This window comes from Aspergillus luchuensis, chromosome 3, assembly GCF_016861625.1.
Source record: "Aspergillus luchuensis IFO 4308 DNA, chromosome 3, nearly complete sequence".
Taxonomy (NCBI): domain Eukaryota; kingdom Fungi; phylum Ascomycota; class Eurotiomycetes; order Eurotiales; family Aspergillaceae; genus Aspergillus; species Aspergillus luchuensis.
In genome coordinates, this window is record NC_054851.1 from 701,885 (window position 1) to 725,898 (window position 24,014).

The following is a 24,014-nucleotide window of genomic DNA, read 5'->3' on the forward strand; positions in this document are numbered from 1 at the left end:
TTGGACTTGAGCTGTCTGATGATGTTTTCTGCAGTAGTGGTAGCAGAATGGCTCGGGACACTGGCCCTTTTATTGCTCGCCGAGTCACTGCTGAGTGATGGTGGTTAGTCTAGCTATGATAGTGACACCTGAGATATGAGGAATAATCGACAAAGACAGTGTTCAATGTGTACTCAATTATTCACATGCTGTACTACTTTTGCCTACGATTTGTGAAACCTCAGAGTGAGATCTATGCTATGTTGGGGTAACGGCAGCTGTCAATTGACAGCTCGTTCAAATGATCAACCGCTATTGGGCGTTATGATATCATTTGGGACAGCTAATACCTATTATGGCTCTGATCTTCAATAGTGTTCCTTCCAGAACGATTATTTATATAGACCGCTTCTCATCATCTCCCTTCTTCGTCCATCACTACTTCGTATCATCGATCCCGCTCCCCTGTCACACTGATAAGTCTATCCCTATTCATCAAACCACCAACTAACCACCAAATTAGTATACCGACTACCAACAAAACACCACCTGTCAAACTTCGCAGCGCCTCCCTACCGCAGTTGCTTCCTCATGAAGTCTGCCTCGTACATGCCCTCTCCCTGAGGCAACTTGTACGGGTACCTCGGCTCCGTCTTCCACCGCACGTATCCTAACCTCTCATACCACAACACCGCCGCAAACTCCGGTACCGCGTTCATTGATTCAAGGAATGCTCGTTTCTCCTCATTTTCAATGTACTCTTTACTCAACGCATTGACAGTAACAGTCTGACACCGCGGATCATTCACCGCCATTTCCTCCACTAACTGCATAGCTCGACGGCCGACACCACCGGTCCGGTACTCTGGCAGAATGAAGAACGTTTGAATGGTCAAGACAGAGTGATCGGCCTGCGCAAGCCCCGGATCAGGCGGGGATGCGTATGCGTCGAGCGAGATGTGACCGGCGCGAATGGGTTCGTCACCACTCTTGCCGGGGAGGATAATCCAGAAGAATGTTTTCAAGTCGGCGTCTTGTTTCTCACGCCAGGCGAGGATGCTCTCGTCGCTATAGTCCCAGCCGCAGATGCGGCGTTGATGTTGAAGGGTGGCATATTCCGAGGGGTTGTAGAGGTTGATTGGGGTTAATGTGCAGATCATTATGTATGTCTTTGTACTAATATTAGGTATGTATAAAGTGGGATGATGGTGGTATTGTGGGCATGTAGCGGTTTTTGCATCGAAGGGTCTTTTATAGGGCGCTGTACTGGTGAGTCACGCTAGTCTACCCGATAGTTCCACCACATCTGATTGGAAGACGAGGTAAATTTCGGCCGGTTATGCGGGGAACCAAAGACCAAAAGATCCCATCCCTTGAAAAGAGTCAGAATAAGCTGATGGTGGTATTACATGCATTGGCCCTAACAGAAAGCAGATCTCATGAGGAACAATCATCTGAAAGATATCTACGTATGGGACATAGAAAATGGAAAGCGTCAATTGTTCAGAAGGGTGCCAGGATGGGCCTCATGGCAGCGCAGGAACGACAAGGCTGAGTGCCACGGACACTAACGACCGTCGGGAGAACATGTATGCGCTAGCAGCTCTGCCCAACCTGCGAATGGCTGGTTTGAAACCCAGTGGAGAAATGTCACCAGTTAGCGTAGTGCCATCCTGTAAGTAATCCTTGCTCTGACGCCCGCCAGCCATGACACTGACGAGAAGCAAAGCATTACGATACAGGAAAAAAGATCTCTTAACAATCTTTCAGAGAGATGATCTCATGCTAACGAATCTCACTACAACTCAAACACACTAAACCCTGATCAAACCTTCGATTTCACTCCATTCTCCCCAATCGCCTCCCTCATCACCCCCTCCGGGGCATCCAACCCCGTCCACAACCGATATTGCTCAAAGCCCTGCCTCAACAACACCTCCAATCCATCGCGGACCACCCACCCACGCCTCTCCGCAACCTTCATCAGGGGAGTAACTTTCGGCTTATACGCCATCTCCACACACAACCCTATCTTCGATCCCTTAAACAGCCCTTCACAGTCATCTTCCGTCTTAGCATCCCCTGGAATAGTCCCAATAATCACATCCACATTTCCAATGCTATCCAGATCCCCAACAGCCCTCATATGAACTTCATTACCCCCACACTTGAGAGTATCAAAATCCCTAACAATATCCTCTGCCTTCCCGACAGTCCGATTCCAAATAATTATCGTCGAGAACCCAGCCTGTAAGAGCGCATACACAGCTGCTCTCGCGGCACCCCCTGCCCCAATGACGAGGCCTACTTTGCCGGTCCCTTTACCGGAATGTATGCCTTGCTGGGATAAGTAGTCGATGATGAGGGTGTAGAGACCAGACCAGTCTGTGTTGTCGCCTTTTACTTTAACTGTTCCGTTCCCGTTCGGGAATCGGGTAGTAAGTAGGGTGTTGATGGCTCCAATGGCACGCGCTGAACCGCTCACTTCAGTACAGTGTTCGAAGGCAGTGAGTTTATGGGGCATGGTGATGCTGGCACCGCCAAAGGAGGGTGAAGTGATGAGCTGAGATACTTCTGATAAGGAAGCGCATTCTGCGATGGTGTAGGTGTATGGGAGGTGGTGGTGGGTGAAGGCGGCGTTGTGTATTGTCGGGGATAAGGAGGCGCGGATGTTGGGGCCGCCGAAGATGTGGAAGACAAGGGGCTGCGTCATTTTCAGTGTCTGGACGAGACAATTCAAATACGAACAATGGGACTGAACTTGGTTAGGGTACTGTATCTGGTTGTGAAGGTTGATATAGGGCTCGGTGGTGGAGTGTCGGGTATGATCATAGCCTAGGGTATGTGTTTATCATCGGAAGGGAGCCGAAGTATGGGGTTGTTGGATGGGTGTATGTTTACCCTGGAGAAGAAGCTAGTGGAAATTTACACGGCTACGGATTCATATAATGTCTATATGTGGGTTTGTATTCTACTCTTAGATGGCATTGCTCCTAAGAGGACTGCTGGGCATCTCGCCTTCCTACTCCGGTACAATGGATTTAACTTCTAATCTACGCGATAGTCCTTAATCATTATAAACAAGTAACATCTATTCAAGACAACACATACACCAGCATACATACTACCAGTAATATCTACATCAAGCCCACTCCACATTCCCTCCCTCAACCCACTCCTTCGCCTGCCAATACAACAAATCATGCTTCTCACCATTAACACTCCCCGTCACCTTCTCCCTCCTATGTCCCGGCAAATCCCTAAGAACCTTAACCCCCATTGTCTCCTCCTGCAAATACGCCAAATGGCGATACCCCACCGGATACTCCTTCAACCTCTCATGATCAATCACGGGCACGCGATCCGGCGTCACAAGCACCAATTTGTCCTTCTCATACCAATGCCTCACGAACCTCGCCCTCCACTGACCCTCCAAATCCCCATACTCAGAACCAAACTTCTCCCAGAAAAAAATAAACCGACAATCACTCTCCGCATCCACCTCACACGTTCCCCCACTCACACACTCCACCTCACTGAACCGCTGCGTAATAGTGGCCTTCATCTTGGTAACGGCGCGGGTTCCTTCAGGGTTGATATCTGTGGTGCTGCCGTGCACGCGATGCATGATGAATGCGCCCTTGTCCATCCCCGCCTGCGAGGCTGTGATGAATGCATCGTGGTGCGTGAGGCCCGTCCACGTCGTGTACACATGCGCTTCGGGGTGGAAGATTGACCGGAAGTTCTCCCATTCGCAGGCGTCGCGATAGCACGGCCAGCCTTCGGCGAGTTCGCGTAGGAGGTACCGCTCTATTGCCAGGTGATGGGGGCCGTTGTTCCGGATGGCATGCTGGGGGCGGGAGTTGGGGGGAAGGGTGTGCAGGTCGGGCATTGTGATGATGGGTGATTTGTTTTACTTTGCGTGTTTTGAGTTGAGTGGGTGTATGTGAGAGAGAAAGGGGACGGTGATTTTCTAGATGTAGACGGTGGGGATTAGTTCACTTTATACTATACTAATACTAGGTCAGTAGGGCATGCATACCCCGCGGGGAAGAGCCGGGGAGAAGATGGGCTCGGCAAAAGGATATCCGTTCCGGGTAGGATCATAGCCGATGGACATTCTGACTATTATATTATCTGCAGTCAGTCATATACTCTACAGACAAGCTTTTAGAATATTAAAATCATAACCAGATATCACGAAAAGCACCATGTCCGCCACCACCACCTCCGACCCCCGGCGCTACGCCTACCTCGTCGGCATCGGGGTAACTCACTCCATCGCGCCCCCGATGCACACCTACGCCTTCAACAGCATGGGCTACCCATGGACCTTCATCGCGCAAGAGTGCCCGACCGTCGAAGACGCCATGACACTCTTCCGTCAGCCCACCTTCGCCGGCGGGGTGGTAACCATGCCCTACAAGCGCACCATCATGGAGCATCTCGACGGGCTAGACGAGTATGCTGTGCGCCTCCAAGCGTGCAATAATGTCTATCGCGCAGAGGATGGCACGCTACGTGGAACAAACACGGATTGGCGTGGAATCAAGGGATGCTTGCTATCTGCCGACCCAGAGGAGAAAGGGAGGGGTAAGGCCGCGGTGATTGTGGGCGCTGGGGGGGCGTGTCGCGCGGCGGTGTATGCCCTGTATGCGGAGTTGGGATGTACGCCTATTTATGTGGTGAATCGGGATGAGGAAGAGGTTAGGGTGTTGAGGGAAGACACGGAGAAGGAGTATGGGGAGGGGTTGAAGATGGTTCATGTTGAGAGGATGGAGCAGGTTGCAGGTTTGTTGGAGAATGCGGCGCCAGGGTATATCGTTGGGACGGTTCCTGATGCGGAGCCGGTGACAGCGGAGGAGAAGGAAGTGCATCGCATTGTGGAGGCGTTTTTGGATGCTCCTACTAAGGGGGTGTTGCTGGATATGTGCTTCAAGCCGAGACAAACGAGGTTTCTGAAGATGGCGCGACAGCGTGGGTGGGTTACGGTGGAGGGGACGGAGGTTATTGGACATCAGATGCCGGAGCAGTATCGGCTCTGGTGCGGGGAAGAAGAGAGGCAGAAGTTGTCGCTGGATGGAGCGTGGTCTGTGCTGCGGAAGGCTGCAGAGGAGAGTCCGGGTATTAACTTCTAGAGGATAGGAGTAGAGTCGGTGGATTGCAGGGCAGGGATCGGATGAGGGCATTGCCGATGACCTCAGTGTGGGCCGGGCCTGACGTATGATAGAAAGCATATAAATGTACACCCAAGGTTCATGCTACACTCTGAATATCAAACATATTTTGTATCATCAGTTCTTCCTATTCATCATGCCCTGCAAACCTGCCATCGCGTCCATGTCCGTGGGCCGTGCCTGGGTCCATTCACTTCCTGAGAAGCTCTCCCAAATTGCTCAGGCCGGCTTCCAAGGAGTGGAAATTTTCTACGAAGACCTGGAATACCTCGCCAAAGAAAAGGGAGAACCGACAGAAGAGAATCTCCTAGCTGCCGCCCGAGAAACCAAGAACATTTGTAATCATCACGGCCTGGAAGTGATTGGCTTACAGCCGTTCATGTTTTACGAGGGCCTGCTGGATCGAGAAGTCCACCAACAGAAAATCGCCAAACTTCACACCTGGTTCAAGATTATCAAGATCCTCGGCACCAATATCATCCAGATACCGTCAAACTTTCAGCCCGATGGCATCTCAGGAGACCTTGATCTTATCGTCTCCGACATGATCGAGGTGGCCGATCTGGGCCTGAAGCAAGAGCCGCCAGTTCGCTTCGCATACGAGAGTCTCGCCTGGGGTACCTATGTTTCAACATGGGACACTATGTGGGAAATCATTCAGCGGGTGGATCGTCCCAATTTTGGATGTTGTCTAGATACCTTCAACATCGCCGGTCGGGTGTGGGCCGATCCCGCAAGTCCTTCGGGGAAGGTCCCTGCCGCAGATGCTGTGCTGGCCCAGTCGTTAGACCGCCTGGTCAAGACCATCGACGTGAAAAAGGTCTTTTATGTCCAGGTTGTTGATGCAGAAAAAATGGAGCAGCCATTGGTCCCCGGCCATCCGTTCCACGTCGACGGCCAGCCGGCACGCATGAACTGGAGCCGCAACGCGAGATTGTTCCTGTATGAACAGGACAAGGGTGGCTATCTCCCTGTAGTCGAGGTGGCGCGAGTAATTCTGAAGGAGCTCGGATTCGAAGGATGGGTGTCAATGGAATTGTTCTCCAGAACCATGGCAGATCCGGATCCGAGCGTGCCACAGAGTCATTCCCAGCGAGGTATCCGCGCCTGGCAACAGTTGGCCAAGGAGTTGGATCTATAATCACGATCATGAGGGATACGTTGACATCAGCCATTGTCTGGGACATGTTGCAGCTGAGCAAGGAAGTCTGTATCTAGATTTCCTGCATAGAACCCCAAGTTCTCGGCAAACGTGGGCTCGTTTCTGTAATGATTAGTATGAATAAACAATAGCCGGAGTATCGACATACCTTGTTTGTGGAATAGAAGCCACCATTTCCTCAAAGAGAGCATCGAAGTCTTCAGGCTCTTGAGCCTGTCTTTCGTTTCCAGTATCCATAACACCAGGAGTCGTGGGCAAGCCGGGCATGGCCATTACCTGGTCTGTTACCACCGTATTCCCCTGGGCAAGATCAAATCCACCGTAGAGAGTGCCTCCAGGCGCCAAAGGCCGCTGGGAATGGTGTCGTGCTACTGGCATGTAAGGCCACTCAAGTTGATTCCCCAAGGGCAACCATGTAAAACGTAGCGCCTCACTTGGAGTGCCACCCTCACTACTTCGCTTGAGCTTCTGCATATGATTGATCAGTCGACTGCTCAGCTGCTCCATTCCCGGCCCCAACATGCTAGGAGCACTCTGTAGACACCGGTAGGCCTGAAAGGAAAAGCAGCGAAGCAGCGGAGATGAGCCCGCCATTCCAGTGATTTCTGTATATGCATCCAGTATCTCAAGAGTAAAGCGCAGGCTAGTCAAGGCCAGCGGCTTGATGGCCGGATCGAACGTCTTGTGCTTCAGCGCGAGAGAAAATACCACGAAGGCTGTGGTTAGATGTAGCGTAAGAAGAGGAGGGCTTGCAAACTCAAGACCGCGATAAGGCCGCCTAGCCGTCACAAGGTCTTGCAAGTTCCGTAGCTCAACTATGAGCTCCTGGATAGGGAGGGTCCCAGATGGATAATAGAGTATCTGAGTAAGAAATCGCATCAGTCCGTGAATAAGGTTGAGAGTGCTTAGAGCTCGCAAGGGGCCTTTGGTGACGACACTGCCTCCTGAAGACTGGTCAGGTCGCAGCATAGACCACAGCTCCCATTCATCCACATCGTCCTCGCTCACTAAGGCACACTGTTGCAGATCATCAAGCGAGGCACAAGGAGCTTTCTCCAGGATTGCCGAAGTAAGATTGTCGATCAAGATGCATCCATGCCGGATGTGTATGTAGCGAGCGCACCTGACAGATTCTGGAAGCATCTCGAGCATCCTCGTGGCTTCGCCAACTAGTACCCACGCAAGACGCAGATGGCCCACACCCAGGTAAAGGAGGGTGACGATCAACAGAGATTGAAGATGGCCAAGCTGCAGCCGGTCAATGTCCCTCAGGACTTGCAATCGGATAGATTGAGCAATCTGCGTTGGGTCGACCTGGCTGCCCCGACCCAGTGTATCGTGCATTGCCGTTGAATAGGCGACAATGGCCCATAACACTAGACGACAGGCAGCGTCTCGAGCCGACCATGACGCATCTGGAGGGGTGTGCAGGACGCGGAGGACGTCCCGACGCTCGACAATGGGGAACCAGCTGTGAATATGGGTGAAGTAGAACTGCAGCAGCTGATCGGCATTACTCGGAATGGGTTGATTGAGGTATTCTACTGAGACAGCCTCACATATCCCGTGCCTGCCAGGGGTTCTTTCCTGGGTAATGCCCTCTCCTTCCTCTCCTCTTCCTCCTCCCCCTTCACCATTGTCGCATCCTCGTGATGCAGTTTCTGCATGATCTTCAAGCTCGCTACTCGACTCATCCTGTGAGTCTGGATTCAGCACTCGATACACGTATCTGGCCAGCCTGGACTGTCGCCCACGCTCTGCCAATTCACTCGCCGGTAGCTGCGTCTTGCACTGAGGATCGCGCAGGGAGCGTCGCAAGACATCCTCATTACGAGGGAACCGCTCGAGAAAAAGCCCCAAAGTCACCTCTAAACTGCGAACATATCCCGACTGCAATCCCCGGTGCCGACTGATGTTTTCATACGTGCAGGTCCTACCAGCCGAGTGGCAGATGGCGCAGACTGGCTGGTCTCCGTCGCATTTGGATTTTCGACGCCGACACTGATCACAGGCGCGAGCGATGCGCTGGCGCTTCGATGACCTGGATTCAGGCATATCATATGCCGTTATTAGCGGCTACTGAATTTATCCGATGGTTTCTCCTTTTTCACGATGCATATTCTTGTGGTGCAGTTGAGTTTCAGTCTGGATCATGTGATCGGCAAGGAATTTACGCGGTCTCACTTTGACTGTCCAGTTCGTCCGCTCACTTTGCCACAGCTGAAGCAGCCAGCAATGACTCGAGATGCTGGAATTTGAGCATTTCTACCATAGCAGGCTCAATGTCTAGTCTCAGCTCCCCTTTGACACCATGCGACCGCCTTGTATCTATCCCTTGCCGGCGGTACAGTGCGGACGCCACCCTGCTACTCGTGGGATTCGTCGGCGCCGGAAAGAAAACCCTAGGCATCATTGCATCGGTCGCGCTGCGTCGCAGGTTCATTGATTTTGATGCTGTATTTCGCCAGGAGGTGCACCTATCTCCTCAGGAGTACATTGCGCACAACGGTCCTGCGCGATACCGGGAGCTGGAGCTAAAATTGACTCGCTCGTTGCTAGAGAAATGCTCTACAGGATGTGTAATAACCATCACTGGTGTGGGATGGTCAGCGAATCGCCAACAGCAGGTGCTTCTGAAGGAATTTGCACAGAATCATCCTGCGGTGTATGTCAGACGCGACCGGGTGGATCTTCAGCAGTTCATCATGACCACCAGCCCTGACAAGTTCAACCGTATCTTTGAAGCAGGCAATGAGTTTTTCCAATCATGCTCCAGCTTTGACTTCTTCAATCACACACAAGAGAAGGTGACTGACTATGCTGGTCGCCCACTCCCGGCGTATATCAAACTCAAGGAGGCTGAGAGGGTGTTCCTGAGGTTTTTACATCAGGTCTTCGGGCGCGCTTTTCATGTGCTCTACTCCTCGGACCCGTTTTCACCGTCTCATACATATGCGCTGCAGGTGCCGTTGACCTGGTTGGAAGATAATCCGGACTTGGGACTTCTGGAGAGTGGTACTGACGCGGTCAATCTTGTGATTGACGGGGGTGCAGCTGATCTTGATGATGGTCGTTTCATGGAAAGGATTGCCAAGCATATGGCGACAATCCGGAAACATACCCGGGTTCCAGTCTCCATTGAGGTTCCTCAGCAGTCAAATCCTAGATGCTGCCAGCTCTTAGAGATGCTTTTTCGACTGGCGCCCGATGTTGTGGCGTGTCCTGTTGACAGCCCCGACTTTAGCCGATTAAAGCTGGCCAAAGGTCACACAAAGATCATTGCCACCTATCAGTCAACCTCTATGACGGGAAACCAGAGCATCTTTCCTGAAGTTCGCTCTCTCTTAGAAAAGACAGATGAGCTTGGCTTTGACGCTATTCGCATTACTTCGGAGCCCAACTTCCCTGGCGATCTCACCAACCTGAATCTTCAACAACGGCTGGGTGAGATAACCGACATCCCCATAACCGCATACCATACTGGGCCACTCGGCCGAGCATCTATATGTTTAAATCCTATTCTCTCACCGGTGATACTCCCATCTTTACCAGAAGGTGACATAGGAGTCACACTCGCATCAGCCCAACAAGCACTTACCTCATGCTACCTACTCACAAAACAAACATTCACCGTTTTTGGCCAAAGAGTCCAAAACAGTCTATCACCAGCAATGCACAACGCAGCCTACACTGCCTGCGGCTTACCACACACTTACAACATACTATGCAGCGATCGATTCTCCGATATCCACAAACTCCTAAACAGCACTGAACACGGCGGAGTGGCTGTAACACTACCCTACAAAACGGACGTCCTCACCCTACTGGATGAAGTCAGTCCAGATGCCCAGGACATCCACGCCGTAAACACAGTCGTCATTCAGCGGTCCAACAATCCTTCTTCCAAAATTCTTAAGGGATACAATACAGATTACCTCGGGATCCGCGACTGCATTTACAAGCATCTCTCTCCCGCTAATGCCAGTCGACATGGAACAACTGCCTTGATAATAGGCGCAGGCGGTATGGCCCGCGCCGCTATCTACGCATGCTACCAGATCGGCGTTCGTCAGATGTGCATCTATAATCGGACTAGCTCCAATGCGCAGAAACTAGCTGAGTACTACACTCGGTGGGCTGAGAAGAAGGACACCCGTTTGCAGATTGAGGTTCTGCGGTCAGGCAATGACCCCTGGCCGGCGGGGTTCCGTCAACCGACAATAATCGTGGCGTGCTTGCCTGCGCCAGCCGGTGGACAGTTACAGGCTCCTGTTACGATGGAGATATCGGAGCAGTGGTTGAGGAGTACGACTGGAGGTGTTTTTATCGATGTATGTGTGTGATATACCCGGAGTATCTGAAGAAGTGCTAACTGGACAGGTCGCATATGGAATGCCACAAACGAAGCTGAGAATGGCTATGAATGAACGATCGAGTATGGGCTGGGTCGTGGTTGATGGGCTGGTGGTGTTGTTGGAGCAGGGCATTGCGCAATATGAGCTGTTTACGGGGAGGCCGGCGCCGGTTCATGTTATGAGGGGGGTGTTGAGGGAATATACTAATGCTGTTACTTAGCAGGTACCGTGTGTATCTTGCATGTTTATACTGTTCCTGTTACTCTTCAGCGACACCCTAGTCGATTCCAATGCGTATAAACCGATACTTGGCATCATCGATCATTAATCGTGATAGCAATGTTTGACATCATTACCGCCATCATGTTCAAATATTTACACCATCTACAATTTCTTTACAAACTCCCACCACAAAGAGTACAGTTCGAAGATCTCAATCCAATCATATACCCATTTCAGTCCATTCATTCATACTTTCATCCATAAGATACCCTTACATACACACACCCCCTCACCTCATCCCACATACATTCCAAAGTAAGAAGGTTACAACAACCCAATAACAATATCACCATACAACTGCGCATCCAAATCCAACTTCACCTTAGCCCGCAAGTTCAAGTGAATGCTGATCTTTAGGTTGGATTTCTCATCCTGGTTAGCCGTCACGCCGGGGGCCTTCATGCCTTCGTTGGGGAGGATGGCGCTAGCGGCGCTGGCGGCTTCTTCTTCGGGGCGGTTGTTGCGGCGGTTGCCGCCTGGGGTGTTGCTGGTGGGGAGGGGTGTGTTAGTAGGGATTGGGGTGGGAGACGCAGGCTTGGGGATTGAGGTGGGTGTAGATGCTGCTGCAGGAGCAGCTGGAGTTCGGGGAGTAGGGGATGGGGGCTTGGAGGGTGGTTTTGGGGTAGTTGTGGATGAGGGATTGGTGGTGGGAGTGGAAGTAGGGCTGGAGAATTGAGGATGTTACTACGTAGGTATGCTGGGATATGGATGGATGAAGGTAGATTGGGATGGGGGAGGTAATGGGAAGGGTGAAGGAGGGAGACGTACCCTGGGGAGGAAGAGTCGGCCATTGTGTCTTCAGTGGTTGGAATTGAAGGAGGTTGGTAGGTGGATTTGACTTGTTCTTGTTCTTGTTCTTGTTCTTTGTCTTTGTCCTTGACGGTGGTAGATAAGTGAGGAGGGAGAGGACGAGGATGAGGATGAGAATTCCAAAACGAATCCGCGAGGGAAAAGTGCGAGTAGAAGTATGTCGAGGACAGCGACTCAGACTCGGACTCCGAATACCTAGACGAAGACGAAGAATAGGAAGAAGAATAGGCCGACGAAGAAGAAGAAGAAGAAGAAGAAAAAGAATCCATGTAAATAGCAGACACAACTAAAGCCCTCGATTCCGCCTAAACTACTTTATAAATCACCCCATTTGCAAAGCTAAATTAACTTCCTCCATCTGCAGGTCTAGCGATTAGTTCCGACCAAGTTGCATCGACTCCACCCCATCCACCCTACTTAATGCGCCGATCTGACTTATTTGTTTTTTCTCCTCCTTCCTTCTGATTATTTCCGTCCTTATCCATCTCGCTTGCATTTATTTCTCTCCGATCCTTGTCGTTCATCCTGGCTAGCTAGCTAGGCACCTACTCACGCTCACTAGCATAATCCACTTGTCAGTCAGTCAGTCAGTCAACATGGTCCTCGGCATCGCCATGATGGCCACCATGATCCCAACCATGATCGGTCTGAACCAAGCGAGTCAAAACATGCGCGATAGCGAAGATAGTCGGAAAGAATCCAATCGGAAACAACGCTGTCATTTGTTAGTGAACTGCTCGGTGAATCAGGGTACGACGGAACAGCGCGAACAGATTCATAATGCGATGGTGTATGTGGGTCCTGAGAACCGAGTAAGTCTCTCTCCTTCCTTCTCTTCTACCTTCTTTACACTATCTACTACCATCCTGGGTATGCCTATTGCGGGATTATGCACATCCTAGAGATGGCAGTAGTATGTTTCCCATCCTGCAACCATCATACCACATCTACATATCCCATCCCTGTCTCCCCATTTTCTAGCTCCAACCCTAGAAAACCCACTTCATTACCCAGGATTTAATCTGTACCTGCATTGAAACAACCAAGAAAAAGATCTAACCAAAACAGCTCTACATAACCAAAAACCCCAACCCCAACACCATGACCCCCTTCAATGGGGGCTTCTTCACACACCCACAATTCCCACCCGATAACACCGCCGGCCTGGTAACCATCACAGGCGAGACCCCGCCCACATTACGCTGGGTCTTCCTGGACGTCACCACGCACGAGGTGTGCTGGGGTGGGCGGGCCGAGAGCGAGGGCCAGGTGTGTGGGCCATTTGACTGGACGAAGGACGAATCGCGAATGACGCTGGAGGGGTGGGAGGGGTGGTTGGCAGTAAGGTTTCCGGGAGTGGATGACGAGGGTGTTTGGAGGTTGTGGTTTGATCGGGAGGATAATGGGGCTGGGTTGAGGGAGATGGGGAGGGAGGTGCTAGGGTTGGAGGTTGTGTTGAGGAGGGTAGCGGCTGAATCCTGATATTACTTGGTAATTTTGTTTTCTATTCATACATTTTCTCTGTTGTTGATTTTTTGTGAGTTATTTGGGAAGGGCGTGTTTGGTTTGTATGATGATGATTATTTCCTGGAAAATGGAGAAATGAAATGAACGGTGGAGATTTGCTAGCTGGGTGGATGGATGGTGGAAGCGGATCGGGACGCGCGCGCGAACCAGAACTTGTGCTTGGGAGGATGCGAGATCCGCTGCGGCTGGAGAGGAGTCGGTGGTTTGGACCTATAATAGTGCACAGATGGGGCAAGAGCTGAAGCTGAATCCTGCAAGCTGAGATCCACTGCCTTGGTTGCCTGCCTTGATTATGGGGATCGTCCTTATTGTCTAGGTTTGACTGTCTACTGTTTAAGTTTCGACGAAGGGTGAGAGTGTTCAAGAATGTTGGTTTACGGTGAAGATCACATTATGTCTTCTTGACGTTTGCTGCTCAGATTTACAGTGTGACTAGAGACTATCTATTTCATGTCTATTCATCGATTCATGTCTCGGTAAGATCATCATCCCGCTCATTCCCGGCCTGGTGGATCCCGATCTCGATCATCCCAATCAATCCAATGATATCCATCAAACCCCAAAACTCCTCCCGTCCGACCCGTGCCTGCATTGAGCTACGTTACTGTGCGCTGCGTCTGCTCTGCCCTGCTCATGCCACATCGTGGAAATCTCTCATCTCACGACCGACTCGAAGGAATACTTCCGATGCTGCCTCTCGCCCTCTCACTCCGCAGGTCCAGATGCATTCCCCCATCCATATCCACATCCACATCCTCGTCCTCATCTCCCCAAAACTCCTTTAGGTCTTCCACTCGCCAGGCTGTCGCCCACCCCGTCTCGCGCTCGATTCGCGTCAAAGTCTCAATTATGGCGGTATGTTCCGAATGATGCGACATGACTTTGCCAGCCAGCCACAGCGGCTGCAGGGCATTGGTCCAGCAGCCACTATTTCCCATCCATTAACTTAATCCTTAAACTTTAAGACATACTGCGTAGAGCAAGTATATCGTGAAGTAAGGGCCAACTTACTGGTGTGTATTCGATGCGGAAATAGAGCAGATTTGCCGCGCGTGCCACAACACCGATTTCTAGACATATTGTTAGTATCGGAATTAGTAAGTATATCCGAGGATAAACAGAGGCCCAAATGGAAGGAACTATCCGATCCGTCGGATGTAATCATCACTATGAAACAGACAAAGAAAAATTGACTCACCGGTCGCCGTGGCAGGGATACCGTCTTCGGTTTTCGTTGCAGCAAAAGCAGTGCACAGGCATGGTAGAGCTGATTTCCTGAAACTGGAATCCACAAGTCAGTACACACATCCATGCCATCTGCCTACGGATACATCCACAATTTCCTAAATAGGAAATTGGATAAGCAACATACTAGCAGCCCCGTTCCCATACAGCACCGTCGGAAACGGTCTTTCCCCATCGCCCCTCCCCATAGTCTTCCCTCCCGCTGTCAGGACAAAAATCGGCTTCATCTGACTCGGCCGGTTCTCATACCACTGCTCCACATCATCAAACAGGCGCTGCCACCGATGCACATACGATTCGCCCTCCCTGGGACTAGAGAGATAGTTGCATGACACGCAGGACGCTGGTAACTGGCTGCTACCGCCGAAGAGCACCCCTAATGTCTGGGCACACAGGAAGACGGTGTAATTGGCGTACGTGTCAAAGGTAGTCATGTTTGAGGCGAGGAAGAGCTGGGATGCTTCCGTGGGGGTCATGTCGCGCGGAATCCAGTGGTGGATCGGGATAATGGTCTCTTCTTCGGAGATGAGGCCTCCGCAGACGTCTGTAACAGTATGTCGTGCATTAGTCTACTACCCTCTGAGGGGATGTGTGGGGGGAGACACCAGGAACAGGGATAAAGTAGGTAGACTAGATGCAACTAACCCATCCGCGCGAAGCACCAGAATAGCGCTTGCTCCTCTTTACCCGAGAAGCCGTTGATTTCCGCGGCTTGGATAAGGTAGGCGCATCCGTCGAGGTGTCGGCGCCACTCTTTGGGGTTGCCTAGACCTGTCAGTGGGTGGAGACTGTCGGAGGGAAGAGAGGGGTACATACAGCTGAGCATCTCGAGGACGCATAAAATGACGCATGACGCGATGACAGGGGTCGTCTTTTGCTCTAGCTCCGGAAGAAGTTGATGGATGGCCTCTTGGTATAAGAGAAGACTTTCTGATTGCGACTTTTTGTTCTGCTGTCGCTCCATCTGCCGTGCTGACAGGGCAAGGATGGAATATCGTAGATGTGGCGCCGACTTGGCCATCTGAGGGAAGGTCGATGCGAAGTGTCGGTGGTTGTCGAACATGTCCAGCTGCAGGATTAGTATTTGTCCGGCGGGGTGTCCGAATCACTTACCCAGAGACAGATTTCGTTCAGGTAGTTCTGCCAGAGTATGTTCTCACGCTCAGGTGTCAGTTCAAAGTCCCGTCCGGGTCTGGACTGAGCTCGCCTGCTTCTCTGCATACGTGAGGTGTTTGGCGTTGGTCCATCATATTCAAGCACTGATGCCGGGGTACTTGCGCGACTGGGGATTTCTGTCCGAGCAGTCCACAGCTGTCGATTACGCAGTGTGGTATGAAGGGCTTCGTAGGCTGAGCCCGGAACGAAAACATCATTTGTCAAATTTGCCGGATCAGAAAAGACGCTATGGTCAAACAATGGCGATGTTATAGACTGGTAAACTTCAGGTCCAGGAAAGTGCCCCGCATTATTGGAGAGGTTGCGCAGAGCAGTGAGCTCATCAACAACAAACTCAGGACTAGAATGGATGTACGGCTGGTGAGGCGCTTCATCGGGGTAAGGATGAGGCAATTCATTGACCTGATGAGGCGAATGGCCATTTCCAATATTAACCTCGTGAGCATGGAAACTGTGATGCGAAAGAGGCGACACAGCTTGATTAGAACCAGGACTAAGCACCGTCGGGTGAGCATCCGGTGCTGCTCCGGATACATTTTTCAGACCATCCGGCCGCACCACTTCAGCTTCATCCTCACCATTACCAGGAAGCGATCGCGCCGAAGGCGATGACCCTCTTCCCTCATCAGCCGGCGGACTCAGCTGCCGTTCCTTTCCAGCCGGTCGAGAAGGCGAAGGAACAACATTCAGAATCTACCAAGCAACACCATAAGCCAACAACACCTACCCCATATCCAAGGAAGCTGAAACAAACCTTGAATTTACTATGTTTCCTAGTCCCTCTGGCCGTTTGATTCATGGATGGATGCCCCGGTTCCAGAACCTTGATGTTGGCCTCGCGGAAGGACCCTAGCATGCGCCATTGGCACTTGTCGCCGCGCCGCTTGCAGCCTGTGCATGTTGGTTTTGCTTCGTCACCTGATTAAGTCAGCAATGAGCAGTGGTATCTAACCAGATATGTAACTAGTTATTGTGGCTATCAAGCTCCATTGCTTGCTTGCTGCTTACATTTCCGCCTTCGCCGGCTGCAGTTCACGCAACCCGTGCGGGTCCGTTTGCGCGGAAGATGACGAGAATCGGCGCAAGGCATGGTTTTTAGTTCGATAGGTTGTGATACTTCAGCCATAATTCCCTGTCATATGTGTACGATAGAGGAATTGTGAAGAGGGAAGTTTAATGGGTGATGGTGTGGGATCGCGGGGAATGATGGGGGAAGAAGAGAGAAAAATTGCCTGATCGGGAAATGATACCCGCCGGGGAGAATGTGGGGAAAGTCGGGGATTTCCCCAGACATTGCATTTAGCCGGTAAAATAATATTCAGGGATCCTGTTGAAGATAGTAATCATTGCATTCAGTCATGGATATCTAGCTTATACATAGTATACGTCTACTCTACATGCTCTACAGTCTCCTTGCCTGTCTTCTCGTCCACTCGCTCGCTGGCATCCCCAACGGCGCCCATTGACGCGTGCCAGTGCAGCTGGACCTTTTCCCCGGTAAATAGCCGATCCACTTGTTCCAGGGTAAGGTTCCGTGTCTCCGGGTAAAAGAATTAAATCAAGGGGAGGAAGAAGAAATTGAACACTGTCATGTCAGCTCCTATCGCTAAACGGAGAGAGAATGGACTTACCGGCAAAATAGATATACGTGCGATAGCCAATGCTCTTAATGCTGACTGGGGTGATCTCCACCACCAGGAAGGTAAAGATCCCTGCATCCATTAGCGTTCGCTTTTGCGCATGGAATGTGTAGGACGTACAGTTTGTAGCTGTGGCTAGAGCCGCAGCTTGAGATCGAATGGAGAGAGGAGCATATTCGGCGGGCACTGCTATCATTAGCGAGGTCCACAATCGCTCAAAGGGTAGCCAACATACACAACCAGGGAATAGCTAGCAACCCCACACCAAAGAAGAAGTTGAACAGAAACAACATGACCGTGGCCACGATACCAGATGCATGGCTACCGTCATATACTGTGCCCGCCAGTATCGCCATGCACGCGCATTGCCCGGCCGCCGCAAAGAGCATCAATTTCCGACGACCCAGCCTGACTTGTCAACAACCGACCAGACTATACAGCGATGTATATGGAACTTACCGATCAATAGCCCAGATAGGAACAAATGTTGAAGCGAAATACGCCACGCCGTTGAACCCAGCCATCAACAACGCCAGGTTATGGCTCATGCCAACTGAATCCTCGAAGATAACCGTATTATACTGCTCAAGTCAGACACCGATTTCGTTGTCTTCGAGGCCAAGGCACCCACGTATGTAATCAGATTGACACCCGACAGCTGCTGCATCATCTGCCCACCCATTCCCAGCAGCGTCCGATAGAAGAACTTCTGGTGGCCGTTTGTGAAGACCAGCTTGAATGACCCTTCTTGCGTGGCCTCTCGCTCTTCAGCGATTGCGGTAGTTATTTCTGTGACATCGGCGGTCACTGCAGCGTCGTCCTCGTCAATGAGTCGGGCGTTAGGCTGGACGGCCCAGATCACATGTCGTGCTTCGTCGTGTCGTCCATGGGCAATAAGCTATCATCGTTATCATTAGTGAGACTTACATACGCAGCAAGGAAGGAAAGGGCATACCCAGCGAGGGGACTCGGGAAGCACGATAATACCTGCTAAGGTGATTACGGCAAAGAGAATCTGCAAGGCAATGGGAAAGCGGAACTGCGCATCGTTGACCACGTAACTCATTCCGTAATCTTTAACCGTCAGCCCTGGCTCAGCATATGTAGTAGATGGCATACTCACCAACCCAGTATGCCGTCATCACGCCAAAAATGTTGATACATAGCTCAATCGCAAGCTGCAGCTGTTAGAACGGTATCAGAATCAACTTATTGTCTCGACTCACCCCCTTTCCACGACTCGCTGCCTTGCTCAGCTCCGAATGCCAGACCGCTGCCCTCGTTAGCCTTGTCCGTCTATCTCATATTCCAAACACAACGTACGAATAGTACTAGTATTGAGACCATTCCCAACCCCAGCCACAATCCGGCCCACAATCAAGTGAGGGATACTATACGCACTGCACTGCAATGCAGCTCCGATCGAAAGAATAATGCAGCCAGCTATGATGCACCACCGCCGACCGATACGTTCACCAATCAATAAGGCAATGATCGCCCCGAAGAAGCATCCGATCTCATAGATGGCAGTGCTGACCACGTCAGCTATACCTAGCCCATCTTAATACACATCGTATGAGTAACTTACACCGTTCCCTGCAACGAGGAACTCCCATGTCCCGTGGCGGTGGTGTCTATCTCCGGAAATGTTCGAGTAAAGGCCGTCCCGGTCAACAGACCAGACATGACACCCTGATCATAGCCGAATCTAAGCAAGGGTCAACTCATGCAATGTGAAAGGGATGCAGGAGACGCACAGCAGGAACCCACTTCCTGCAGTGGTAGTAATAGCCCATGACAAGGGCTTTCCAACGAGAATAGTCATGTTTCCGTACTCTTGAGACACGTATGAAGACAGGCATAGCGATTAGGGCTGGCGCCATTCAGGGGCTCCATCTACTTTTATAGGGCATGTAACCGCCGATGGACGGCCCGACGTCATGCTTTGCGGATTGCGGGGGTCGGAAGGGCAAAACCGGGGTTGGTGTGGAGGACCACGCAGACCGGGAAGTTTCTACGGTAGCTGCTGATTAGAGTTCTGTCGGTTCCTTGCGAGGCTAGACGGCTATATTCGCAATCAGATGGACATATATTTGGATATAACCACGCCATGCCTGGACCCATACTAACCCGACCCCAGCAACTTCAAGTTGGCGAAGCCTGGCACAACTATTCGATTTAGAGCCCTCTGCAGATGGGCAACTTGTATCCCCAAACTTGACCTTCCCGCTAAATTGAAACCGGGTGGGGACCGGGATAGGGCATCGTACGTTTGCCTATACAGTTGCCGGATGCGGTAATGTTACGCGCCTCTGCCGGGCCCACCTCGGCTGGACTCCGGCAACCCGCCGGCGCCATGGTTCCAAGGCCGACTATCGCGAAATTCCCACAAGGGAAGTATTAAGCCCCGTTGTAGTTACCTATGCGATCAACGCCTGCAGCTGTTTGAAGAGTAATCCTAAGAGAAGTGTTGAGAATCAAGCATGAGGTGTCTGCACAGCAGGTCGGACAGGATCTTCCTAGTTGGGTTGTCGTTAAGCGCTTCCATGATCTGCTCATCCACGTTATTTGAACAGCCGTAGTACCTCCCATTGCCAGTAGATTTCCAAAGTTTCCAGTTCCTTAATATCAGATCAATTCACCATGTCTCCCTCAATTGCTATCGATAACACCACCCCGGATGTGGCCATTGACAACACTACTCCCGCAGTTTCAGAGTCCACCCAACCCTCCGTCGTCGGTCGTACAAATGACCTCTTTTCCCTCGGTAACCGCACAATCGTGATCACTGGTGGAGGCCGCGGTCTTGGAATCGTCCTTGCTGGTGCCGTCATCGAGGCTGGCGGCGATGTCGTCTGCCTTGACCTCCTTCCCGAACCCAGCGCAAACGAATGGGCCTCCGTGCAGAAGTTGGCTGCTGCCCGCGGCCTGAAAGCCACATACATCAAGTGCGACATTACCGATGAACAGTCGACCGAGCAGATCCTCAAGCAAGTTGCCGCCGAGGCAATGAGCCGGGGTATGCCCCTGCGCGGAGCAGTGACCTGTGCTGGTATTCAACAAATGGTTCCTGCCTTGGAATACCCAGTTGATATGTGGAAAAAGATGTTGGATGTGAAGTGAGCGACTATACCAAGCTCTAAGACGTACGACAGCAACTGACTATCCAGCGTGATCGGAACATTTATTCCCGCGAAGCACTGCGCCCGCATCTTCAAGGAGCAGAACATCCCAGGCAGCATTGTCATGATTGCTTCCATGTCGGGCCAAATTGCCAATCGGGTTCGTTTTCGGTGCATCGGTGTGTTGATCTAGACTAATGTGTTTGATAGGGCTTGACTTGCACCGCGTACAACTCCTCCAAGGCCGCCGTGCACCAAATGTGCCGCTCGGTGGCGCAGGAATGGGGTCAGTACGGCATCCGTGTGAACACTCTATCCGCAGGTGTATGTATCATCCTCCCCAGAATAGCGCTCGCGATTCTAATTATGCAACAGTACATCCGCACGGCAATGACCGATGCTCTTCTCCAAGAGAAGCCCGAAGTCGAGGAGACCTGGATGCGTGGTGCGCTACTAGGCCGTCTTGGTGTCCCAGAAGACTTCAAGGCTCCGACAGTATATATGCTTGCTGATGGCAGCGGGTTTATGACGGGTACGGATTTGAGAGTCGATGGTGGACATTGTGCTTCCGCTTAATTGATTGATAATTTGGTACTATTTTAGAGGTCGGCGTTGGGATATATACGGATATAGAATGAATGTGTTGTCTGTCACTGATTCGACGCATAAAATGATGCATGCAGGCTGGAGCTGTAGGGTGTATTCCCCGATCGGGTAGGGGGAAGTGTGTTTCCCGATCAGGAAAAGATAGCCACATATCAGTCTGAAGATGGCTTGATTGTGACTTGCAGATGATTCCAGATTGGTGTGCTATGATGACAGTCAAAACTGAGTATACAATGCAGCTATCCTACAGCTCCATGAAAAGGCGTAATCAATGTGTGAATGACAAGCAGCTGTTTTTCTATATTCTTCGTAGTAGAGCTTGCAGATAGCATAGAATCTTGCGTGGGAATCACGTGAACCAGTGCAAGCACAGAGTCTGATTACCATATCATGCATAATATCATGCATAAATTCAGTTGTTCGTCTGAAAAGATGCTGGAGTACTCTGTGGTCAGTGAATGGCTTAACTATCTACTGCGACTGATGTCTAAGTAGTGCCGCTTTGAATATTTCCATCGTTGAACAGAGTTGATAGGAGCAGTTACATCAAACGAAGCCTACATTAAGACTCACTCTAGTGAAATCATTGAACTTGGTAAGACCAGAATCTCTCTAATACTGGCTCAGAAAGTTGGCTTAATTGGTAGATAGATCCATGTGTGCGCAATTCCATCTACTCATCAGGAACATCATCCCTACCAAGTCTGGAAACCCAGGCGACCAGATTGATTGTTCGTTCACCTCCACTTACGAGACTAATTACAATGTCTGAAGTCAAGGTCTGAAGCCCCAAAGCGGAAGTCTCTCTCCTAAAAGCACTCCGTATGCATCAAGTCTCTGAAGTAGCTAGAATGCCTTGAGCATAATACCTCATAATGAGCGAGCCTAATATAGCCAAGAAAGGGAGGACAGGGGCGAAGGGATGAAAGCATCCAGGGTCATCCGCGGGAGCTCTAATCCAATACACGAGACCCCTAATTTCCAAAATGACCTTGATCATTCATCCCTGTCCGACATCCATTCTTGATTATTCATTCCATGCCTGGCAAGGAATGTGCCGATAACCCAGGCAACGGGGCCTAGATCCGGGTGACAATGGGATTCTGTGTTTCTGAGCTTGTGCGACACCAGAAGGATTTGACTTGAGGGGGTTTCTTTTGGGATCAGAGCTTTTCTGGGCAATTTTACCCTGGGAGTTGAAAAGGTGGGCAGTTGTTGCTTGGCATAGTCCCCTACTGTGGTATATCAAAATCGGACAAGGAAATTCGTAGAACGCGCAAGTATTGGACATTTGGGTGTGAGCAGGAAGATTGCCCGTTCATGTAATATAAACTCTAATGTAAATAGTAGACACTTATTGTAAAAAAGAAAAGGAGCATTATATGTGATGTCAGAACGTCCCGCATGGAGGCGTGTTAATGTTTATGCTGCATCACCAAGAGTAACTGAACACGAAGATCCAGATGAAACAGTTGAACTGTGGAGCTAAAGTCGCTTCTTTGTAATACTAGTATGGGGTGCTATTATTCATGTCGATCTAACGGTCCTCTAGTAATATGGCAGCAAATTTGTCTGGAGTGGTTGAAAGGTGCAAGTCCATCTAAAAATATATATCTTCCCTAGCATGACCTGCAATTCCATATTACGGTCGTTCCACTGCTACAACCTTGTGCTACTACGGCCAACACTCAGTCACTAGTATGAAATAAATTCTATCTATAGCTTCCAGGAGACATTCATAAACCACGGGTCTATAAGCAAGAAAGCCTATCTGAGCAGACCACTCTTATAGCTTAGAGTGGATGCATTTCTACAAGCAGTGAATCAGTCGATGACCTGCATCCGTGGCCACGTTCCAGCCCTTAAGATTCCCCCATTCCCCCCAGCAATCCAGCCAATCTACACCAATTGGAACTGCTACCATACCTCTCTAACAGCACCACAAACCTCACATTGCAAGAAATGTCATGTCGATAAAAAATCTACAAGACGTCTAATCATATCTAGAGGGGCAGATTGTGGTGTACATATGTAGGTGGGACAATCCCCCTGATTTTTGTGATGTACAACCCCCAAGGAAGCCACCATCGGCCAACCCCTTCCAACATCAAGGTGTTGAGCCAGGGGGCGCAACCTTCGCAACCCCTCAACCATATCATTACCCCTAAAACCCCTCTCACCTATGTTATCAACACTTACCCTCTTGTTTTCGTTAACTGATATCCTTCCACGGATCTAGCATCACTTGCGTCACGAGTAACTACATCTCTACAGCCGCCATTTTACCTAAGCAGCATGAATATGACGAGTCCACTCAGCCAGTCGACAGATCATCCACTGATACAGAAAGAGAGACGCACTGCATCTGGATCAACTCCCCTCCCCACAGTCCCTGAAGCCGCATCCGTCGCATCAACTCCCGAACTACAACAAGGGGAATTCAATCCAGCAGATGGAGCAAAGCCATCCTCACCATTCTATCGCCATGCCACACCATCACTAACTATCGACCGATTGAAAAAGGCCGCCAAAGCGACGACAACACGATACAGCCCCCTTGATCCCGAAGACCCGCCCGTGGTTCACCGACAGCCAGTGGAATGCGCGAACCACCGTGAGTCGAAGCTCTGGGCTCAGAAGAAGCGACGCTGCGGATGGATGCAGAGACTGAGCCGCAAGCAACGCATGGCGGTCAAGGCGACGATTGCTGTCGTGACAGTTGGGACCATGGTTGCGATCGCGCTAGGAATTACTGCTGCTGTTGGAGGGGCCGTGTGGAAGTCTGATACCCAGCAGGTGGTGATTGGGGGGTAGGTGGGTGGCTGGTGGTCAGTCTGGTGTGGAGTGTGGCAGCCAGATCTGTCTCTAGGGAGTTGAAGGTTCTCTCAGCAGTCGCTCCAGATACAATGCGTGATTCGGGCGAACTGGAACTG

The 24,014-nt window shown here is 50.9% G+C and overlaps 13 protein-coding genes across 13 annotated transcripts; 6 read left to right on the top strand and 7 right to left on the bottom strand.

The window, feature by feature from the left end:
- Window positions 1-551: 551 nt before the first annotated feature.
- AKAW2_30239A (uncharacterized protein) lies at window positions 552-1,139 on the bottom strand (the record flags this gene model as incomplete). The annotated part of the gene is made up of 1 exon (XM_041686730.1): window positions 552-1,139. The coding sequence occupies one exon, from the start codon at window positions 1,137-1,139 to the stop codon at window positions 552-554; it is 588 nt and encodes a 195-aa protein (XP_041540686.1).
- Window positions 1,140-1,804: 665 nt separating this feature from the next.
- On the bottom strand, window positions 1,805-2,692 carry AKAW2_30240A (shikimate dehydrogenase family protein; the record flags this gene model as incomplete). The annotated part of the gene is made up of 1 exon (XM_041686731.1): window positions 1,805-2,692. The coding sequence occupies one exon, from the start codon at window positions 2,690-2,692 to the stop codon at window positions 1,805-1,807; it is 888 nt and encodes a 295-aa protein (XP_041540687.1).
- A 429-nt stretch (window positions 2,693-3,121) lies between these two features.
- AKAW2_30241A (putative pathogenesis associated protein Pep2) lies at window positions 3,122-3,871 on the bottom strand (the record flags this gene model as incomplete). Its single annotated transcript, XM_041686732.1, has 1 exon — window positions 3,122-3,871. One exon carries the CDS (start codon window positions 3,869-3,871, stop codon window positions 3,122-3,124), a length of 750 nt encoding a protein of 249 aa, XP_041540688.1.
- A 319-nt stretch (window positions 3,872-4,190) lies between these two features.
- Window positions 4,191-5,117, top strand: AKAW2_30242S (shikimate dehydrogenase family protein; the record flags this gene model as incomplete). The annotated part of the gene is made up of 1 exon (XM_041686733.1): window positions 4,191-5,117. The coding sequence occupies one exon, from the start codon at window positions 4,191-4,193 to the stop codon at window positions 5,115-5,117; it is 927 nt and encodes a 308-aa protein (XP_041540689.1).
- A 175-nt stretch (window positions 5,118-5,292) lies between these two features.
- On the top strand, window positions 5,293-6,297 carry AKAW2_30244S (sugar phosphate isomerase/epimerase family protein; the record flags this gene model as incomplete). The annotated part of the gene is made up of 1 exon (XM_041686735.1): window positions 5,293-6,297. The coding sequence occupies one exon, from the start codon at window positions 5,293-5,295 to the stop codon at window positions 6,295-6,297; it is 1,005 nt and encodes a 334-aa protein (XP_041540690.1).
- A 26-nt stretch (window positions 6,298-6,323) lies between these two features.
- AKAW2_30243A (uncharacterized protein) lies at window positions 6,324-8,373 on the bottom strand (the record flags this gene model as incomplete). The annotated part of the gene is made up of 2 exons (XM_041686736.1): window positions 6,324-6,420; window positions 6,467-8,373. The coding sequence occupies 2 exons, from the start codon at window positions 8,371-8,373 to the stop codon at window positions 6,324-6,326; spliced, it is 2,004 nt and encodes a 667-aa protein (XP_041540691.1).
- Window positions 8,374-8,600: 227 nt separating this feature from the next.
- On the top strand, window positions 8,601-10,893 carry AKAW2_30245S (putative pentafunctional AROM polypeptide; the record flags this gene model as incomplete). Its single annotated transcript, XM_041686737.1, has 2 exons — window positions 8,601-10,649; window positions 10,699-10,893. 2 exons carry the CDS (start codon window positions 8,601-8,603, stop codon window positions 10,891-10,893), a joined length of 2,244 nt encoding a protein of 747 aa, XP_041540692.1.
- Window positions 10,894-11,219: 326 nt separating this feature from the next.
- Window positions 11,220-11,746, bottom strand: AKAW2_30246A (uncharacterized protein; the record flags this gene model as incomplete). Its single annotated transcript, XM_041686738.1, has 2 exons — window positions 11,220-11,442; window positions 11,724-11,746. The coding sequence occupies 2 exons, from the start codon at window positions 11,744-11,746 to the stop codon at window positions 11,220-11,222; spliced, it is 246 nt and encodes an 81-aa protein (XP_041540693.1).
- A 615-nt stretch (window positions 11,747-12,361) lies between these two features.
- Window positions 12,362-13,247, top strand: AKAW2_30247S (uncharacterized protein; the record flags this gene model as incomplete). The annotated part of the gene is made up of 2 exons (XM_041686739.1): window positions 12,362-12,577; window positions 12,834-13,247. 2 exons carry the CDS (start codon window positions 12,362-12,364, stop codon window positions 13,245-13,247), a joined length of 630 nt encoding a protein of 209 aa, XP_041540694.1.
- Window positions 13,248-13,951: 704 nt separating this feature from the next.
- Window positions 13,952-16,839, bottom strand: AKAW2_30248A (Zn(II)2Cys6 transcription factor; the record flags this gene model as incomplete). The annotated part of the gene is made up of 9 exons (XM_041686740.1): window positions 13,952-14,219; window positions 14,304-14,362; window positions 14,491-14,573; window positions 14,665-15,081; window positions 15,183-15,302; window positions 15,354-15,606; window positions 15,651-16,406; window positions 16,468-16,631; window positions 16,722-16,839. The coding sequence occupies 9 exons, from the start codon at window positions 16,837-16,839 to the stop codon at window positions 13,952-13,954; spliced, it is 2,238 nt and encodes a 745-aa protein (XP_041540695.1).
- A 427-nt stretch (window positions 16,840-17,266) lies between these two features.
- On the bottom strand, window positions 17,267-19,178 carry AKAW2_30249A (uncharacterized protein; the record flags this gene model as incomplete). The annotated part of the gene is made up of 12 exons (XM_041686741.1): window positions 17,267-17,298; window positions 17,345-17,425; window positions 17,474-17,539; window positions 17,589-17,761; window positions 17,813-17,934; window positions 17,985-18,251; window positions 18,309-18,427; window positions 18,477-18,531; window positions 18,580-18,626; window positions 18,677-18,885; window positions 18,942-19,061; window positions 19,111-19,178. The coding sequence occupies 12 exons, from the start codon at window positions 19,176-19,178 to the stop codon at window positions 17,267-17,269; spliced, it is 1,359 nt and encodes a 452-aa protein (XP_041540696.1).
- Window positions 19,179-19,996: 818 nt separating this feature from the next.
- On the top strand, window positions 19,997-21,051 carry AKAW2_30250S (oxidoreductase, short chain dehydrogenase/reductase family; the record flags this gene model as incomplete). Its single annotated transcript, XM_041686742.1, has 4 exons — window positions 19,997-20,472; window positions 20,524-20,635; window positions 20,686-20,799; window positions 20,851-21,051. 4 exons carry the CDS (start codon window positions 19,997-19,999, stop codon window positions 21,049-21,051), a joined length of 903 nt encoding a protein of 300 aa, XP_041540697.1.
- Window positions 21,052-23,376: 2,325 nt separating this feature from the next.
- Window positions 23,377-23,895, top strand: AKAW2_30251S (uncharacterized protein; the record flags this gene model as incomplete). The annotated part of the gene is made up of 1 exon (XM_041686743.1): window positions 23,377-23,895. The coding sequence occupies one exon, from the start codon at window positions 23,377-23,379 to the stop codon at window positions 23,893-23,895; it is 519 nt and encodes a 172-aa protein (XP_041540698.1).
- Window positions 23,896-24,014: the final 119 nt, after the last annotated feature.